The 20,052-nt window shown below is 42.3% G+C and overlaps 1 protein-coding gene across 5 annotated transcripts in view; it reads left to right on the top strand.

Moving 5' to 3' along the window:
* TCF12 (transcription factor 12) overlaps positions 1 to 20,052 on the top strand; it is a 370,918-nt gene that overhangs the window by 135,302 nt on the left and 215,564 nt on the right. For 4 of the 5 annotated variants that reach the window (XM_059700173.1, XM_059700160.1, XM_059700181.1 and 1 more), the window contains exon 4: positions 4,309 to 4,382. In XM_059700173.1, coding sequence (XP_059556156.1) covers positions 4,309 to 4,382 — 74 coding nt within the window. Of the gene's footprint in view, positions 1 to 4,308; positions 4,383 to 17,490; positions 17,553 to 20,052 lie in introns of all 5 variants that reach the window. The other variant, XM_059700192.1, reaches the window with a different exon arrangement.

The following is a 20,052-nucleotide window of genomic DNA, read 5'->3' as shown; positions in this document are numbered from 1 at the left end:
GTATCTTTACCTTTTTCTTCTTCTTCCTCTTCTTAGAGGATACCTTTCAGCGTTTCATATAATACTGGTTTGGTGGTGATGAACTCCTTTAGCTTTTTCTTATCTGTGAAGCTCTTTATCTGGCCTTCAATTCTGAATGATAGCTTTGCTGGATAAAGTAATCTTGGTTGTAGGTTCTTGGCATTCATCACTTTGAATATTTCTTGCCACTCCCTTCTGGCCTGCAAAGTTTCTGTTGAGAAATCAGCTGACAGTTGTATGGGTACTCCCTTGTAGGTAACTGACTTTCTTTCTCTTGCTGCTTTTAAGATTCTCTCTTTGTCTTTTGCTCTGGGCATTTTAATGATGATGTGTCTTGGTGTGGTCCTCTTTGGATTCCTTTTGTTTGGGGTTCTCTGCGCTTCCTGGACTTGTCAGTCTATTTCTTTCACCAGGTAGGAGAAGTTTTCTGTCATTATTTCTTCAAATAGGTTTTCAATATCTTGCTCTCTCTCATCTTCTGGCACCCCTATAATTCGGATCTTGGTACTCTTGAAGCTGTCCCAGAGGCTCCTTACACTATCTTCGTATTTTTGGATTCTTTTTTCTTTTTGCTTTTCTGGTTGGGTGTTTTTTGCTTCTTCGTATTTCAAATCTTTGACTTGATTCTTGCGATCCTCTAGTCTGCTGTTGGAAGTCTGTATAATATCCTCTATTTCAATCAGTGTATGCTTAATTTCCAGTTGGTCCTTTATCATAACCTTGAGGGTCGACTAGATTTCTTGAGGATCTCAGTACATTTATCGGCGGTCTAACCAGTCTTTTCGAGGGTCTTACTAAATTTATCGGTGGCTTCTAGAAAGTTCTTGAAAAACCTTAAAAGTGTGGTTTTGAACTCTATATCCAGTAGTTTGCTTTCCTCCATTTCTGTCATTTGTGTCCGGTTTCTTTGTCTCCGCATTTTTTATGCTTACCTGTTGATAAAGTGGTTTTCTGTGCTAAGTGTCCTCTAGGGCCCAGTGGTTCAGCCTCCCCAATTACATGAGGAGGACACTCTTGGTGCACCCCCTTGTGATCTTTGTGCACAGTCTTGTTGTAGTTAAGCCTTGATTGTTGTAGGTATCACTGGGAGGGAATGACCTCCAGGCCAATTGGCTGTGAGAATCATCCGTGTCTGCAGTGGGAGAACTTCTGTGCTGGAGACACCCCTCCGGGGCAAGACTTGCTTCAATGGGGCTTTGGTGCTCACTGGGTCTGCCCCCTGAATGTGTCCTTTCAAGGTCCGAGGAGCTGCAAACTGGATGGTCCCACTCTGACCACTGGGGACACTCGCTCCTGGATCTCTAGGGAGGTGCTAATCTAGCCTTTGCCTGAGGCTACCCAGCAAAAGCCTCCGTGCAGGGTTTGGGCGGGGCAGGTCCCACAGGATCCACAGGGCGGAGTGAGCAGTTATGGCCTCCTTCAGTCCTGTCCTCATTGGCTCTGCTTCTCAGTATCCTGGTAATTACTGCAAGCACCTCCGAGAGAAAGCTGCCCTCGAGTTCCTACCAATGCCAGACAGTCCCGCTTCTCCGGTATGAGTCTGGGTCCCCAAAGACTCGCCCGGAACTGGAGCTCAGAGCCTGAGACTCCCTCCCGATTGCAAAAGACAACCGCGCCCTCAGCTGCCAGCCCGCTCCACATGCACCTCCGCACCTTAGTATTTTACTAACGCACTGCTCCTCCTCTGAGTCTCGGTATGCTTTTCTCTTTCCTTCTAGTTGTAGAATTTCCACTCAGCCAGCCTTCCTGTGGTTCTGGATGATGTCTGTTTTATCTTTTAGTTGTAGTTTTGAAGTGGTTGTGCGAGGCAGCAACTTCGGTGTTTACCTATGCTGCCATCTTAGTTTCTCTGATTATTTTCATTAGGATGGGATCATCAAAATAAATTTCCATTGTTATAAATATTTAATGAAAGTGTGATTTTTCCCACTTCCTCCAGTCCCACCATTCTGTTTTCTATCTCTATGAATTTGACTACTCTCAGGACCTCATATAAGTGGAATCATACAGTATTTGTCCTTTTGTGATTGGCTTACTTAACATAATGCCCTCATGTTCATCCATTTTTAGCATATGTAAGAATTTTCTTCCTTTTAAGGTTGAATAATACTCCATTGTAAGTATTTACCACATTTTGTTTAACCCATTCATCTTCTGATAGACACTTGAATATTGTAAATAATGCTGCCCTGAACATGGGTGTACAAATATTTGAGACCCTGCTTTCCCAGTAGCCAGTTTACTTTTATATTTTGTGTTGGTCATCTATACTAATAAAAGAATAATATGCTAATTAGACCGGACATCTTCTGGACCTCCTTCTGGACAAAGCCACGGTGGCTGGGGCTGAGGCAGAGGTGTTAGGGGCGATCAGGCTGGCAGGGGAGGGCAGTTAGGGGGTGATCAGGCCAGCAGGGGAGGGGAGTTAGGGGTGATCAGGCCAGTAGGGGAGCAATTAGGGGCGACCAGGCAGGCAGGCAGGTTGGAAGTCAGGCGAGCGGTTAGGAGTCCCAGATTGCGAGAGGGATGTCTGACTGCCAGTTTACGGGATAGGAGCTAAACCGGCAGTTGGACATCCCCTGAGGGGTCCCAGATTGGAGAGAATGCAGGCCGGGCTGACGGGAGGACCCCCCCTCCCCTGCCGCCGTGCACAAATTTCATGCACCAGGCCTCTAGTTTAGTATAAAAAATCTTTTTTTTTACCTCATATAGAAAAATAATTGCAAATGGAAGGTATTTAAAAATTAAGTAGTTTTATATAAGTGGATTTTGTAGGTTAATACTAGCCTTTGTCTTGAATCGAGTCTCATGGGAATTCTATCTACTATTCTAGTGTTGATTGTGAAGAAAATGCTTGGAAAATAGCCCATAGAGAGACGGTAACAAAGTATGTTTTGATAAGATAGAATCTTAAATGTAGAATTTTGATAATTCTCAAAGAATGAACATTTTGTAGTTTTTTGCATAATCTCTGTGTTTTCAAAACTTTGGTTTCACTTGAAATTGTGCCTAGAGTGTGGTCTTTAGTTAGGTACCCATCATTTCTCTAATGTGTTTAAAAACTTTAAAAATATATATTAGTCATTTAATATAGGAAATACAGATTCTTCAAAAGAATTAGTTAGGGTCCTACTAACTGAATTAGTAATTAGTAGCTTTTACTTGGAAACTGATTTCTTTCCCCTGCTTTTTGTCACTTAACCCTTCAATTGGTAATTCAGTCCCTCTGAAAGAGCTTTGGGAATGCTGGCCAGTTACTGGAGAATTTGGGACATTTAACTTAATACACATCACATTCTCATTTAAATCACAGAAGACTTAAAAGGAATTTTTTTTTGAAGAAAAAGAGGTTCTAAAACTAGTGGAATGTTTCTTTTTAAATTCTAGAGTTTTCTCATGCAAGAATGAAACCAAAAAAGTCAACTATTTTTATTTTGTCATAAAAAGAAGCTCAGAGGGGTTGGTAAAGTATACCCTGTTAGCACTCAAGGATGAAAAAGATTGATCTTCAAAACAGAAAAGGGAGAGGTGGCTGGATTGAGAGATCTCCATCTCTTTCAGATTTTTATGGGGACTGATGAGAAGGTGAAAATATTGGAACCAAAGCTTCAGAAGGTACATTAAGGAATACAATGAATTCTTTTGTTGTTAATGGTTACCAATCCTTCTCACTTTGACTTTTCCTGTGCAATTTTCATAAGCGTGGATATATTTATTTGGATTCAGATTAAGAAAAAATTTTACTAGGATGAGTTGTCATGTCATTTTGATTAGCTTTGATGTAACTAATGTTGATTTGATGTGGGTTGATTTAGTTTGCTATCTTTAAGAATATCTAATCAATGCTCTGATAGAAACCAGTTTTATTAACTTGAACAGTTATTTAACTTGCTTCATTTTCTAAGTTTTATCCTTAAGAACTGAATTCTTTATATTTTCATGAGGTAGTACTAAACTGTAGAAACCTGTGGGGGTTCATCTACTCTTAGAAGTAGCAATGGATGGGGATAAAGATGGAGAGGCCAAAATTATGCCCTAGTCTAAAGTCTCCAAAGATGTATTTTGGTATGGAAATTCTGCAGTATATATAGAGCATTTTATGAAGCAGTGATGAAGATGCTCTGACAGAATTTACTTTCTACTGGTTTCTGAGACAAAGATTGATATACAGCCAGTTCCAGGCAAATACATACGCAACTCACTGAATTGTACTCTTCTGTTATACCAAAGAAACATCCATCATGGTATCCTTTTGGATTTATATCTTTCACTTTCTTCTCTCCATAGGTATGGATGAACGAGGAAGTACACCATCTTGGGGAACAAGTGGTCAACCAAGCCCCTCTTATGACTCATCTAGAGTAAGTGTGCTCATCAACCCTTGATTAAAACTGTAAAGATAATTTGCCAAATAAGTTCTTTCATATACAGAACTTTGTTTCTTAAGAGAAATGAAGTTAACTTACATTCATTGGAATATAGAATACCCAGTACCTTCATAAAAGGTTTAATTTTCTATTATCATACATTGAAACTTTATTCTATCTCCTAAAATGAAGAAAATATTCCTGGTGTAATTTCTACACCTAGACTACTTATAATATTCTGCTAAAATTGTAAGAGCTTGGAATGCCTCACTAAATATTCTCCGTACATAGCCATTTTTCTTCATGTATTGTTTGTTTTGAGAGATGGTACTAGCTTTCAAAGTACCAGCTTCTAGTCTCCTGTCTTCCATACTTGCTTCAGTAGTCATCAGCTGTTTATATTAGGGATGCTATAGCCCTGTCTCTTAGAAGCATATCAAAACACATATAACAGATGACATTTCTTGGTTGGCAGTTAAGAGAAAATAGGACCAAGCTAATGTTCTATACAATGATAGGTCAGTAGATTAGAGGTTCTTCCAGCAGTGAGCAAACAACAAATAAAATCCCGTGAACCTTTAAAATATTAAATTGAGAGATTGAAAATTGAACCAAAGAGTTGGGAAAAAAAATTAAACGCTGTATTCCCAGTCTCCCTGATAAATTGGTGAGGTTAAGATATACCTTTCCCAAAAGGTCATACTCTGAATGATTAATGAACATTTATTTCTCTCAAAATTAACCAAGAGAAGATAGACAAACATAAAATTTAAGGGTACTTAACCCTAGAAGCAAATTGGCTTTAAGTGAAAGGAAAACTGAATCAATGTTATTGGAGTTTCATAGTCTCCATATGAGTTATATTGTTTGGTATTGAAAAATGCTGACTTAAATACTTACTAAAGTATGTGGTTTTGCTATTACATCACTGTAGCCTATGTTTAATTTATTTTAAATACTTTCGGAAGAACTAGGATAGTCATTTGTAATACAGAAAGATATAGAGAATGACTGTTAAAAGTTTTAGTATTTCCTTTTCAGGAATCAGTGATGAGAAAGCCGGGTTGTAGTGTAAAAAGCACTGTCCTCTCTATCACAAGACTTGGATTTACTGTTGACTTTACTATGCACTTGACATTTAGTCTTGGACACCTTATTTAATTTGGGAATAGTTCAATGTGTTGATATTTAAATTTCTTTCCAGGTTTAAAGGTTTTTTGATTCTTTGAATAATACTGTGAATAGGAAAGGCTGGCTTCTTGTTTAGATTTTGAAATAGGGATTTTACATAGTGGAGAACATAATACTGTTCATTTATATTGGATTATATTTTTCTTTTTAATGAAATTTATTGGGTGACACTGGTTAATAAAATTATATAGGTTTCAAGTGTACAATTGTATGATTATTTTCTTTCAGAGGCTTGAGTTACTGTGTGATAACATGTCATTTCTTAAAATGCATTGAACGATGCCATTGTACTTTATATTTACTTTCCTTTTAAGTTTTCAATATTTTTCTAATTGAGTATTAAGTAGGATTTTGGGAGAGGAGAACATGATTTTGTATCTAAGCATTTACTAGTAGTATATGTTCATGATCCTGCAATAAAGTCTTCTAGAGATGGACTTCAAAGCAAATCTTGCTTTTCTTGTTGTCATTTGATATGTAGGTCAAATGTGAAATGCCATTTTCACTCTTCATTTATTTTTTTGAGTGTATATTGTGTGCAGTGAGAAGTTAAATTTACTTTATAGTGAACTAGTTTTCTATTTTAAAAACAAGATTAATCTCTAGATATTCCCAGTCTGCCATACAAATATGTGTGTGTGTGTGTGTGTGTGTGTGTGTGTGTGTGTGTATCCATCCCTACCTATCTACTGTAAGGTCAGCTAAATAAGTGATTTAATGCTAACCCTTCTTAAGTTTTTTTCCCATTAAAATCCACTCTTCCAATAACTTTTCTCCTATGCCAGTCATGATTTTGAGCCTAAAAGGATTTAGTGGGCTAGTTAAGAAGTTATGTTTTATTTACAGTTTCAAACCATTTATTTTTACCCTGAGCTCTTCTCACCAGCATAGACATTTGTGGGTGTCTTTGAAACTGTCCACAGAAGTTCTTTATAGGAAAATTATCAACTTTTGGGGTTTTATTATTAAACATCATTCACTATCTTGATCACATTTTTTCATAAGGTAAAGATGGATATAATTTTGTAAATAAGAATCTCAGTTAACCAAAGTACATCATTCGCCTGAATATTTTAGTATGTTCAGTTTTTTAAAATTCAGAAATAAGTATTGATGTTGGCTAAAAACCAGTTTGACACATTTTATTGAAAGTATTAACAAGTCAATTTAAACTTTAATAAAATATGTGAGTGAAGTTTCTTTAGATTTTACCATATTATATAAATAATACATTTCTATCATAGCAAATTGAACCATTTAAAAATAACATAACTTTATACTAATAATAGAAAACATTTAATTTTGTAATATTTGAAAACACTTTACACAATAGAAGTAAAGAGGCCACAATAGAAGATACTTTAACACACATGAATAAACTCAAAATGGATAAAAGACTTAAATGTAAGTCATGAAACCATAAAAATCCTACAAGAAAATGTAGGCAGCAAATTATCAGACATCTTATGTAGCATAATTTTCACCAATACACTACCTAGAGCAAGAGAAACAAAGGAAATAATAAACAAATGGGACTATATCAATCTAAAAAGCTACTGCACAGCAAAAGAAACCAACATCAAAACGAAAAGGGAACCCATTGTATAGGAGAACATATTTGCTAATGATATATCGGATAAGGGTTTAATTTCCAAATATATAAAGTACTCATACAACTCAACAAAAGGGAGACAAACAATCCAATTAAAAAATGGCAGAGAACCTAAACAGACACTTCTCCAAAGAGGACATACAGATGGACAATAAACATGAAAAAATGCCCAAAGTCACTAATCATCAGAGAGATGCAAATTAAAACAACAATGAGGTACCAGTTCACACCTACTAGAAACGCTACCATCAATAGATCAACAAACAACAAGTGCTGGCGAGGTTGTGGAGGAAAAAGAAACCCTAGTACACTGCTTATGGGAATGCAGACAGTACTGCCACTATGGAAAACAGTATGTAGTTTCCTCAAAAAATTAAAAATGGAACTGCTGTTTGACTCAGTGATCCCATTTCTAGGAATATACCAATTCCAATCAGAAAGAATGTATGTACCCCAATGTTCATAGTAGCATTATTTAGAATAGCTAAGATGTGGAAACAACCCAAGTGCCCATCAGTAGATGAGTGTATAAAAAAAACTGTGGGATACTATGCAGCTGTAAAAAAAGAAGGATATCTTAATCTTTGAGACAGCATGGAAGGACCTTGAGAGTATTACGCTAAGCAAAATAAGCTAGTCAGATAAAGATAAGTATCACATGATCTCACTTATATATGGAATATAGTGAACAAAATAAACGATGAACAAACTAGAGCCAGAAGCATAGAAACATGGAACAGGCTGACAAATTTCAGTGGAAAGGGGGCATAGAAGGGGCAAGAAGAGATTAGCCAAAGAATTTAGTGTATACTGGAGGCCTGGTGCACGAATTCGTGCACAGGTAGGGTCCCTCTGGACGACCTGCAGGGATCAGGCCGAATCCCACAGGCCAACACCACCTGCAGCTCCTACCTGCTGCTCCTGCTCATCCCGGCCTCACTGTGCCTGCCATGGGCTCGCGCCCAATCAGTCCCGATCCGGGGAGGCTCGTGCTGCCACAGCAGTGCTCACCAGCCATGAGCCCTGCATCTGGTGTCCTCCCAAGGGGAGTGGCCTGCGGGATGTTGCTGAAACTGGCTCTCCGACGTCCCTGAGGGCTCCCAGATTGTGAGAGGGTGCAGGCCAGGCCAAGGGACTCCACTGGTGCACGATCTGGCTGAGGAGGGGCTGTGGGAGGGCTCCAGGGTGTGTCCAGTCTATCTCGCTCAGTCCCAATTTGCCAGGCCCCAACAGCAAGCTAACATACTGGTCAGAGCATCTGCCCCCTGGTGGTCAGTGCAAGTCGTAGCAAGCGGTTGAGCAGCCTTAGCATATTATTAACATATTAGGCTTTGATTGGTTGGTTGGTTCTGCTGTTTGGTCTATTTGCATATTACCCTTTTGTTATATCGGACTAGAGGCCCGGTGCACAAAAATTTGTGCACTCGGGGGGAAGGGGGGGTGCCTCAGCCCGGCCTGTGCCCTCTCGCAGTCTGGGACCCCTCGGGAGATAACGACCTGCTGGCTTAGGCCTGCTCCCGGGTGGCAGAGGGTAGGCCCAATCCCTAGGTGCAGCCCCTGATTGGGCTCAGAGCAGGGCTGATTGGGGAGCTGGGGCGCCGCCCCTGTCATGCACAGAGCAGGGCGGATCGGGAGGTTGCGATGCCACCCTCAGTCACGCTCAGGGTAGGGCTGATTGGGGGGTTGGGGCACCGCCCCCTGTCACACTCAAGGCAGGGTCAATGGGGGGGGGGGTTGCGGTGCCACCCACTGTCACGCAAAGAGCAGGGCCAATCAGGGGGTTGGAGCGCTGCCCCTTGTCACTCACAGAGCACGGCCCATCAGAGGGGTTGGGGCTCCGTACCCTGTCACGCACAGAGCAGGGTCGATCAGGGGTGGGGAGCTCCGCCTTGTCACGCACAGAGCAGGGCCGATCAGGGGGTTGGGGAGCTCCCCCCTGTCACTCACAGAGTAGGGCTGATAGGGGAGTTGGGGCACCGCCCCCTGTCACACACAGAGCAGGGCGGATCAGGGGGTTGGGGTGCCGCCCCCTGTCACACTCAGGGCAGGGCTGATGGGGAGGTTATGGCTCTACCCCGTCACACACAGAGCAGGGCCTGGGGGGAGGGGGTGGTTGGGGCGCGGCACCCTGTCACACACAAAGCAGGGCCGATCAGGGGGTTGGGGCGCCGCATCCTGTCACACACAGAGCCGCAGGGCGATCAGGGGGTTGGGGAGCTCCCCCCTATCAGGCACAGAGCAGGGCTGATTAGGGGGTTGGGGGGCCTTCCCCTGTCATGAACAGAGCAGGCGGATAGGGAGGTTGTGGCCCCGCCCCCTGTCACACACAGAGCCGCAGGGGCATCAGGGGGTTTGGGCGCTGCCCCCTGTCACGCTGATCCCGGTGCCAGGAGGCCTCTCGGCTCCGCTGATCCCGGTGCTGGGAGACGTATTACCCTTTTACTATATAGAATAGAGGCCTGGTGCACGGGTGGGGGCCGGCTGGTTTGCCCTGAAGGGTGTCCTGGATCAGGGTGGGGGTCCCCACTAGGGTGCCTGGCCAGCCTGGGTGAGGGGATGATGGCTATTGGTAGCTGGTCACACACCCTTCAGTGTGGGGGTCCCCACTGGGGTGCCTGGCCAGTCTAGGTGAGGGGCTGAGGGCTGTTTTCAGGTTGGCAGGTGACTGACGCTCCCAACTGCTCCTTTTTTTCTTTTTCTTTTTTATTCTGGGCCAGCTTTAGCTCTGAGGCTCCAGCTCTTAGGCCTCCGCTGCTGAAAGCAGGTTTCTGGCCTTTGTTTACCTTCTGTATTTGAAACAATGTTGCGATCTTGCTGGCTGAAGCCCCACGACTAAAGCAGGTTTCTGGGGTTTTGTTTAACTTCTATATTTGTAACATAGTTGCTTATAGTTGCAGCTCAGAGGCCGGCAGCAGCAGGCGGGGAATGTTCAAGTCCTCCGGCACTGAAGCAAGCAAACCTCACGTTATCTTCCAGCTGCCTGGCTGCCGGCCGCCATCTTGGCTGGTAGTTAATTTGCATATCTCCCTGATTAGCCAGTGGGAAGGGTAGCGGTCATATGCTAATTACCATGTTTCTCTTTTATTAGATAGGATATGCATAACCTGTGGACACAGATGATAGTGCAGTAGGCCTGGAAATGGGAGGGGTAGGATAGAGGAGTTGGAATGGTGGAAAAGGCGGGACATATGTAATACTTTGAACAGTAAAGATAAATTAAAAAAGAATGATAAAACATATGATATTAAATCACATGGATTCAAAGGTACTGTTCTCATCCTTCTCTACCCCCACTCAAAACTATAAGGAAAAAATAATAATTTTGTGCGGTACTATAAAATGATATTTGGCACATTAACTCTATTCATACCGTATTTTACTATGTATTTTACTGTGTAATCTTGGCTACACAAATCATATAGGTTGAAGTTTTTATTTAACAGCTTTTCAAGGGGAATGTTCTCATCATTGTGTTAGTCTTATATCCATTCTCTCAGAAGTAGGAAAAGTTACTCCAGCAGGGTTCCTGTCTGGTGTATCTGCCAAGTCCACCAGAAAAGTAACCTCACAATGTACAATATGGTTGAATTTCTGGTTTTCAGAACTACCCACATCACATCATTCAGTGCAGACTTTTGGTTAGGGAGACTCAGAAATAAAAACTATATCTAATGGTATAGAAGAAATGGCTAGCATTCTTAGGAAATGTGGAGATGAGACAGAACATGCTTGAGACACTCAGATGGAAGTAGCATAGTACTTGTGGCATGTACCTCAGACTTCTCTACTTCAGTTAGAGTCCTGGTTTCTGTGCTGTTGAACTATAGCTCACCTGTGTAGAACAACGACACTTATGAACAGATAAAAAATCATTGTGATGTGACTAGCACTGTTAATTTCAGAAATAGGTGAAAGTGGTGATCAAGATCAAAGCACCAAAGATTGAAAGGGACAGTTAAAATCTCAATTAAGACATGACCAAAAGTTATATTTAAAGAGTTTGTCCTGCCTCTTCCTTGTTTTTTATCCTTTCCTGCAAACATATGTTTTCTATATTTGTCATTGTATTAGACATAAAGGCCTGAGAATATCGTGATATTTCTTAATAACTATAGTGTTCATGGTTTATTCCAGTTTCAGATTTATTTTCCTCTTTAGAAGGCAGTGGCTAAGAGCACAGATTCTGGAGCCATTACTGTCTGGGTATGAATCCCAGCCCTGCCATTCACTACCTGTGTGATTATGGACAAGTTATTTAAAGTCCCCATATCTCAGTTTACTCATCTGTGAAATGGGGATGATATGACTATTTTAAAAGGCTGTTGCAAGGATTAAATGAGATAATAATGATATTTAGATCAGGGTCTGGTACATATTGAGTGCTTTATAAGTATTGGCTTTAATCATGTATATCAGAATTAATCAACTAGGTGTATATGTAACAATTAAACACATTTAAATCAATAAATACATTTGCAAATGTGCTGCATTCCATGTGCAATGACTCAGAATTATTTGCTGATTCATTGCTGCTTAATTTACTTTTTTTTAGATCTGTAAAGGACATAAATGAAGTTTATTTCCTTTCTCTTTAGTTGTCTCATTCTTTAGAATATAGAATTCTTCTGACAAAAACATTTATATAAATGGTTTTGTCTGTCTAGTATAATGCTTTTTATATAATGGGTGCTCAATACTTTTTTGCTGCATAAAATGAAATTGTGTTTGGAGATCAAGGGATAAAGAAAACGAAGTTGACTTAAGATGGTAAAGCTTAAAGTGGATGGTGGTGATATTAATGACAATAGGCCTTTATTCTGTGCTTACAAATTATTGACCTGATTGGTGACACAACCTAATGAAGCATTTTATTTAATACTGGAGGCCCGGTGCATGAATTCGTGCATGGGTGGGGTCCCTCTGGGTGGCCTGCAGTGATTGAGCCAAATCCCGCAGGCCAACGCCAACTGCAGCTCCTACCTGCCACTCCTGCTCATCCCAGCCCCACTGTGCCTGCTGCAGGCTTGCGCCCAATCAGACTTAGGGGAAGGCTCTCGCTACTGCAGCAGTGCTCACCAGCCATGAGCTCTATGTCTGGTGCCCTCCAAGGGGAGTGGCCTGCAGGATCAGGCTGAAGCCAGCTCTCCGACATCCCCTGAGGGGTCCCAGATTGCGAGAGGGCTCAGGCCAGGCAGAGGGACCCCACAGGTGCATGATAGGGACTGGGAGGGAATTGGGAGGGCTCCAGGGCATGTCCGGCCTATCTTGCTAGTCCCGATTGGCCAGACCCCAGCAGCAAGCTAACATACTGGTCAGAGCATCTGCCCCCTGGTGATCAGTGCACGTTATAGTGATTGGTTGACCAGTTGACTGTTTGCCCCCTGATGGTCACTGCATGTCATAGCAAGCTGTTGAGCAGCCTTAGCATATCATTAGCATATTATGCTTTGATTGGTTGTTCAGTTCTGCTGTTTGGTCTATTTGCATATTACCCTTCTATTATATGGGACTAGAGGCCCGGTGCACAAAAATTTGTGCACTCGGTGGGGGGGGGGGGGCCCTCAGCCCGGCCTGTGCCCTCTTGCAGTCTGGGACCCCACGGGGGATGAACACCTGCTGGCTTAGGCCTGCTCCCCGGGGGATTGGGCCAAAGATGGCAGTCAGACATCCCTCTGGCAGCCAGGCAGCCCTCGGGGTATGTCCACTTGCCAGGGGGAGCAGACCTAAGCTGCAGTCAGACATCCTTAGCGCTGCTGAGGAGGCAGGAGAGGCTCCCACCACCACCGCTGTACTGGCAGCCATCAGCCTGGCTTGTGGCTGAGCAGAGCTCCCCCATGTGGGAGCACACTGACCACCAGAGGGCAGCTCCTGCATTGAGCATCTGCCCCCTGGTGGTCAGTGTGTGTCATAGTGACCAGTCATTCCAGTCTTTCTGCTGTTAGGGTCAGTTTGCATATTACCCTTTTACTATATAGGATAGAGGCCTGGTTCACGGGTGGGGGCCGGCTGGTTTGCCTTGAAGGGTGTCCCGGATCAGGGTGGGGGGTCCCGCTTGGGTGCCTGGCCAGCCTGGGTGAGGGGCTGATGGCTGTTAACAGGCTGGCCACACCCCCTTCAGGGTGGAGGTCCCCACTGGGGTGCCTGACCAGTCTGGGTGAGGGGCTGAGGGCCGTTTTCAGGCTGGCCAGGACTGGAATTCCCAGCCTCTCCTTTTTTTCCTTTTTTTTTTTTTTTATTCTGGGATTTATTTACCTTCTATAATTGGAACTTCGTTGCTGTCACTGGAGCTGAGAGCCGGCTTCAGCTCTGAGGCCATGGCCGGCTGAAAGCAGGTATCTGGGGTTTGTTTAGCTTCTATAATTGAAACATTGTTGCTTTCGGAGCTCAGAGCCAGGCCGAGATAGGCAGGGAACCTTGGCTTCCTCCATCACTGGAGCAAGCAAGTCTCCTGCTTGCTTCAGCGGCCACTATCTTTTTTGGCAGTTAATTTGCATATCGCCCTGATTAGCCAATGGGAAGCATAGCGGAGGTATGGTTAATTACCCTTTTTGTCTTTTATTAGATAGGATTATATAGGATTACAGCCTCTGGAGAGTTGTACTCTGTGACCTAGGACAAGTTACTTAACCTCCTTGTGCCTCGGGATTCTCATGTCTATAATTATGATAATTTTACAAATACCTTGTCGGGTTTTGGTAAATATGAAATGTAATAATAGCTATTAAGTATTTCTTTTATTGATACAGTAAGTGAAAGCTACTACTAATATTATTAACACCATTATTATCTTTAAATATCTAATATTTCATTGTTAGTTATAATAGAAATTGTTATAATATAATATAATATTATATTATAATATTATAATAGTTATAATATAAATTGTTTCTGAAATATAGTCTGATTTTAGTTCATGGAAATCTTAAAGGGCCATCTCATCTTGGTTTTCCTGCCTCCTAGCTCTGCTACACAACTTAGGCCTAGCTCAAAGTACTGAAGTACCATTCGGGTTTGCACCCTGTGCTAGGGGTTATTATAGCGCTCACAGGAGAGAGAAGTCTTCTTGTTAGCACTCTTTCCTAAGGTAGAATTTTTGATTTCTCACTTTAAAAGGTAGATAAGTTCATTGGTTGGTCACTACTAGTAGAAATTATATTTATAGGCATCAGGAGTAGGCATTTTAATCATGAGTATTTTTCAGGTTATATGTAATCTATTATGGTAGTTATTTTGGGAAAGAAGTAACATTCAGTTGAATAAGGTGTGAGTGCTTATTTTTTCTAATTGCTAAATTTCTACCAGTTTCCCTCCTCCCCCCTTATCTTTATATTATGGTTTGTAGAATGAAACAGTCATGTCCATGTTGCTCTTCCTTCCGCCTCTATTTTGTGTTATTATAGAGTTTTCAAGATTAGAAGGCATGTTAGTTACTTATATCCAATGCTTTTATTTCATAGATGAGGAAACTAAGACTTAATGAGTTTGAGATTTTACTAGTTTGTGATGTGTGCTTTTGATACAAACTACCCATGAGATTTGTTTGGTTTTCCCAACTTGAAAAACTGTCTTAAATTTTCTGCCATACACTAAAGCAGTGGTTCTCAACCCTCCTAATGCCGCGACCCTTTAATACAGTTCCTCATGTTGTGGTGACCCCCAACCATAAAATTATTTTCGTTGCTACTTCATAACTGTAATTTTGCTACTGTTATGAATCATAATGTAAATATCTGATATGCAGGATGTATTTGGGCGACCCCTGTGAAAGGGTCGTTCAACCCCCAAAGGTTGAGAACCGCTGCACTAAAGGAATGAGAGAAGAGAGAGGAGAAAGGTGAAAGAGAAGAGGATCTGTAATTGATATCCCAAAAGAGGACATGGGACAGGATATGGTAAAAATAAATTTGCTTAGCAAGTATAGGGTATTGGGAGGCAGAATAGCATAGAATTTAAGAGCCTGAATATTGAAGTCAGGCTGTTGGGGTTCTATTTCTGGCACTTCTACTTGTAGCTCTGTGAACCTGGCATGTTTTTCTCTTTACCTTAAACTCACCCCCCCCTTTTTTTCATTGATAGAAGGGTGCTGGCTACTAATAATAACTACCTAACTAAGTTCCATACTTAGGCCTTTTAGTGGAGGAGGGGAAAAGTAGTTATGTGGTGATGAGTTGGCTTTAAAATACTTGGTTTAGCTGCTGTATATGACTCAGCACAGAATAATTGTAGGGACTTTTTATTAAGGGATAAACAGTAGGTACATTTAGAGTTCTTTCATTTTAATACATACTATTCTGTCTCAGTGAGGGGATATGAGGGTTTGGTTTATTTGAAAAAGCAACCATTTTTCAGACCAATTGTCAGGAATACACATGGATGGCAGCTTGATAAACTAGGTCAGGTAGAAAATGAAAATATGAGGGTACAAGGATTTAAGAGTTGCTCTAGCCTCCTAAGACTCATACAGAAAGCCATACATAGATCAGGTACTTGGGATAAGGAAAACCAAAATAATAAAAAATTTAGCTAGAGTAAACATACAGCTTTCAGCTTTTATGAAAATTAAAATGAATTCATAAGGATACCTTATCTGGCTGAGTTTAGTATTATTTCTCTAGGACTCCTGAACCATTTCTACCAGATGTGGCTAAAGGAATACTTAATTTTGCTCAGTGCTCTGTCCATTTTTAGCAGGTATTTAGCATCTTTTCATTCATGTGGAAGAGCTAGACTAGCAGCCTCTCTATAGTTTGACAAATAGCGAGCTAGAGATGGGATAATAGAGCCTTAGTTCCCCTCACATGCTAGTGATAAAAATACACAGAGGTCATTTTGATCCCAGGAAGGGTTGGACTGGCTTGAATTTTGGGAGAACCTGGCATGTTGTTCATTTACATTTTAAGGTCCAGGCCTTCAGAATGAATATCTAAGGGTAGAGAGGACCTGTGGTTTTCATCTTCCAGCAGAGCACAGTGGGAACCACCATTGTAAATAAGGATAATAAGGTTGTCTGCCTGCTTTTAAGTAGCTTGTGACTTACTGTGGTCCTGAGTTTCAGTTTGCTGATATTTTTAAATCACTCAATTTCTTAAATGTAAAACATGAGTAAATATATATTTTAGAGTTCAGGAAATATGAGAGTTAGAAATACAAGTCATATTTGCTTAGAAGAGAGAGGAGAAAGGTGAAAGAGAAGAGGATCTGTAATTGATATCCCAAAAGAGGACATGGGACAGGATATGGTAAAAATACCATATATATGGTTAGAAATACAAGTCATATTTGCTTAAAGAATTAAATCAGTTATCAAACTTTAACTCTTTTAAGGCAGCAAATAATTAATTAGCAAATTAATCTCATTGGTAAACATGGGATTACAGGAGAGGGAGAGATTACTTTGGATGGTAATAGAAGAGGAAGTATTTGAATAGTATATTATAGGACAGATAGCATTTGTATGAATAAAGTTGAAATGAAGATAACTTTCTGGAAATGTGGAATGATGGAACCACAAGTACAAATGCTTTCAAATCACGAAATTCAGTAAATAGTAAATCATCTTGCTTTGTAGGTAAACAGTGTTGTTAGGCAGATAACCTTTCTGTAGAAGAAATGCAGTCTATCTTTGGGAAGAAGAGAGCCAGTTAAAATTAGACTTTTATACAGGTCATGACACAAAGTGCTCTATAAAGATCAATATGTTGAGGTATGAAGGATGGAACCAGTGTAAAAGGGTGACAATAAATAAGATGATCTGGTAAGATGTTACTACACAGGCCCACTTGTGATGAGATAAAATTTGGATTAGGATGGTAGGATCAAGATCACAAAGTAATGGAAAGAAGAGAGATTTCACAAAGGGAAAAAACAAAACAAAACTGGCACACTTGGTAACTAGGGGAGATAAAAAATCATTTACACTTACTGTCTCCAGAGTAATGACTCCCGAACTAAACTTCATTTTTTTTATTTAGGCTTTGACAAGTTAGCTGTGGTTGTGTTATACAACTACTAGATTATCTGATTTTGATGGCTTTCCTTATAAATGGGAAAATCTAGCTGTGTTAATAAAAATTAAATAAAATAATTTTTACTTACTGACCCCCATTAGCATTGATGGGTACTAAAGTTTAGTGTTCACTCTCCTTCAGAGTAGATATTTCCTTTCTCTAAATTGTTTATGGTTTGCTTTTTTATTTTGAAGAAGAAAATGGTGTTCAAATGGACAATATGGAGTTCAAATGCAATAATTAGAAAGGACATACAGATTTTGAAATAGTATTTTATGCCTCTTGATCTCAGGTACAAAACACAAGATGAAGCAGTTAAATAGCAAAGCAAGACAGGAGGGACAGAGAATTAAAGTAAGTGTTTTCTATATATTGCATCTATGTTCCCATTAATCTCTGTTTTGTTATATAACTGCTCCTTCTGAATGTTCTGAATGTGAAGGAAACTATGGGTAAGAAAAGGGAGTATTTTAAAGTTAGGGTTAAATAAACCCATGAGAGAAATGTTTGTTAAGATTGGTTGCATTCAAAACGGCACCTGACTATATATTGTAATCTTAATGTTCTTGGGTAACAAAATAATTGGGTTAAAAATGATATACACTTCTTCAAATCACATACCTATCAGATTGTTGATGGTTCCATTTTAAGCCAGTCAAACCTCTTTTTTCAGTCTAGCCATTCTAGGTACAATGCCAGTTGAGATGCTCTAATATAGATCTTCTGGAAAGAGCCTTTCTCACCTCACTGTGAGTTTCACTTTGTATGTCTATGAAATAGCATGTCTATCAGGATTGATCTTTGCAAGTCTCTGTTTTTTTCTTCTCATTGTTTAGTCTTTAAAGTTAACAAGTAGAAGTCAAAACATATTAATCTTTTAAAATCTCTCTTGTGTCCCTTTTTGTAATTGATGAGGTCCTAGTTTCTGATGTCTTTTTAATTATTTCTTACTAGGGGCCCGGTGCACGAAATTCGTGCACTGGGTGTGTGTGTGTGTGGGGGGGGAGTGTCCCTCAGCCCAGCCTGCCCCCTCTCACATACTGGGAGCCCTCAGGCGTTGACCCCCATCACCCTCCAATCGCAGGATCGGCCCCTTGCCCAGGCCTGACGCCTCTGACAGAGGTGTCAGGCCTGGTCAGGGGACCCTCATTTCCCCCCATCACTGGTTCTGCCCCCAGCCCAGGCCTGATACCTCTGGCCCAGGCATCAGGCCTGGGCAGGGGACCCCCAGACCCCTCTGATTGCTGGCTCTGCCCCTTGCCCACGCCTGATGCCTCAGCCAGAGGCGTAGACCCCCATCACCCTCCGATCACGTGATCGGCCCCTTGCCCAGGCCTGACGCCTCCACCAGAGGTGTCAGGCTTGGACAGGGGACCCCCATCTCCCCCCGATCAGTGGCTCTGGCCCCCGCCCAGGCCTGAGGCCTCTGGCCCAGGAATCATGCCTGGGCAGGGGACCCCCATCTCCCTCTGATCGCTTGTTCCACCCCCCGCCCAAGCCTGACGCCTCTGACCCAGGCTTCAGGCCTGGGCAAGGGGACCATCATATCCCCCCAATCCCCGGCTCCGCCCCCCGCCCAGGCCTGATGCCTCGGCCAGAGGAGTTGACCCTCATCACCCTCGGATCACCAATCACCGGATCGGCCCCTTGACCAGGCCTGAGGCCTCCGGCAGAGGTGTCAGGCCTGGGCAGGGGACCCCCAGCTCCCCGCGGTTGCAGGCTCCACCCCTGCCCAGGCCTAATGCCTCTGGCCTAGGCATCCGGCCTGGGCAACGGGGACCTGCAGTGGCAGCGGGGGGCGCCGCGATCGCGCGGGCTCTTCCCCTGCCCCTGCAGGACGCCTCTGGCTGAGGCGTCCGGCCCGGGCAGCGGGGACCCGCAGCTGCAGCGGCCCCGCGATCGTGGGCTCCGCTTTAGGCCCAGGCAAGGGACCCCTAGCTCCTGGGACTGCCAGCTTCGACCGTGTCCAGCTCCCATTGCTGGCTCCACCCCTACTTCCTGCTATCACTGGCCAGGGCGGCAAAGGCGCCTGATTCTCCGATCATGGCTGGGGGTCATTTGCCCTGCCTTTGCCCTGCCCCCCAGCTCTTAGTTCCCCCCTGGGTTTCCGATCACTGTCAGTGGCAGGGGGCTTCTTCCTGCTTTCCCTTTCGCCTCCTTGCATTGTGCCTACATATGGAAATTAACCGCCATCTTGTTGGCAGTTAACTGCCAATCTTAGTTGGCAGTTAACTGCCAATCATAGTTGGCAGTTAATTTGCATATAGCCCTGATTAGCCAATGAAAAGGGTATCCGTACGCCAATTACCATTTTTCTCCTTTATTAGTGTTGATAAACTTAGGAAATAATTTAGGATAGAGTCTGGCTGAATACATTTTTAGGCCTGCTTAGCCTATTTTTATTAATAACAATAATCATAACCAGCATTTGTCACAATATAGTTTAAGACCTTTCATGTGATGCCTATTCTAAGTTTCATACCAGCTCACCAAGAAGTCATTTTAAAAATCCTATACATTTCCCCCCTTTATTTTATTTTATTTTTCTATCACCATTTATCCCACATATACCCTCTTCCACTTCTACCCACTCCCCTACCCCTTCTGTAGTCACCACACGGTTATCCCTGTCCATGAGTTCTTTCTCTTTTATTTCTTTTTTTGCAAACCTACCCCTACCACAATACCCCCCACCAGAGTTGTCTACCTACTCTATCTATGAGTCTGTCCCTATTTTGCTTATTTGTTCAGTTCATTAGGTTCTGCATATGAATGAAATCATGTACTTTTCGTTCTCTGACTGGCTTATTTCACTTAGCATAACAGGTCCATCCATGTAGTAACAAAGGGTGAA

This window comes from Myotis daubentonii, chromosome 1 (genome assembly GCF_963259705.1).
Source record: "Myotis daubentonii chromosome 1, mMyoDau2.1, whole genome shotgun sequence".
Taxonomy (NCBI): domain Eukaryota; kingdom Metazoa; phylum Chordata; class Mammalia; order Chiroptera; family Vespertilionidae; genus Myotis; species Myotis daubentonii.
This window is presented reverse-complemented; position numbering and strand designations above follow the sequence as displayed.